At 60.2% G+C, this 724-nt stretch overlaps 1 protein-coding gene across 1 annotated transcript in view; it reads left to right on the top strand.

Moving 5' to 3' along the window:
* Positions 1-559: 559 nt before the first annotated feature.
* Positions 560-724, top strand: part of ATP5D (ATP synthase, H+ transporting, mitochondrial F1 complex, delta subunit) — a 2,682-nt gene continuing 2,517 nt past the window's right edge. Inside the window, 1 exon segment of the mRNA XM_005866690.2 lies at positions 560-724. Within this exon segment, the coding sequence (XP_005866752.1) occupies positions 675-724 (50 nt within the window). The 5' untranslated portion in view covers positions 560-674.

Below are 724 nucleotides of genomic sequence, written 5' to 3'. Positions count from 1 at the left end.
CACGGGGGCGCCGTCTCGTGGCGCTCGCGGGGATTGCAGCCAAGCCGTGCTCGCATCCCTGCCGCTGGCTTGTACTGGACTCTCAGCCTGAGGATGCTGTTTCCGGGATTTCTGCCTCAGTTTCAGCCTGACTCATCACCGCCCCACACAGTCTTTTGCTCCTTTAAAAAAATTATTTGTTTTCTTCTAACGTTGAACGTCTGTAAAACGCCCCCGACCCCCACACCAGAGGTGGAATCGTGGCATTTCTCTAATGTCTCAGCTCCTGGCATTCAATTAGCGCTCCCTAAATCTTGAATTCAACTTAAATGTCTCCTCCGCGCAGGCTTTTGATCCTCCGCATGCAGAACCTTGTAACCGTCGTCTCCCACCCCCGCGACACACACGCACACAGCACATCCCCCGACCCCACCACACACACACACACACACACACACACACACACCCTCCCAGCAGTCTGAGAGCTGGGACCGAAACGAAACTACAACCCCCAGCATGCTGCGCACCCAGCGGCGCGTCGTTAACGTCGCGCGCGGCCGCGCGGAATCGTAGTTCGCGCGTGCGCCCTGGCTACTAATCCTTCTCCCAGACGTCACCGCGTCGTCCTCCTCGCCCTCCAGGCTGCCCGCGTTCCGCCCGAGTCTGACCACCGTCCTCTACCTACTGCCGCTGCTATGCTGCCAGCCGCGCTGCTCCGCCGCTCCGGCCTGGGTCGCCTCGTGCG

This window comes from Myotis brandtii, unplaced genomic scaffold, assembly GCF_000412655.1.
Source record: "Myotis brandtii unplaced genomic scaffold, ASM41265v1 scaffold236, whole genome shotgun sequence".
Taxonomy (NCBI): domain Eukaryota; kingdom Metazoa; phylum Chordata; class Mammalia; order Chiroptera; family Vespertilionidae; genus Myotis; species Myotis brandtii.
Note: the sequence above shows the minus strand (reverse complement) of the source record. Positions and strands in the feature narration are given on the sequence as shown.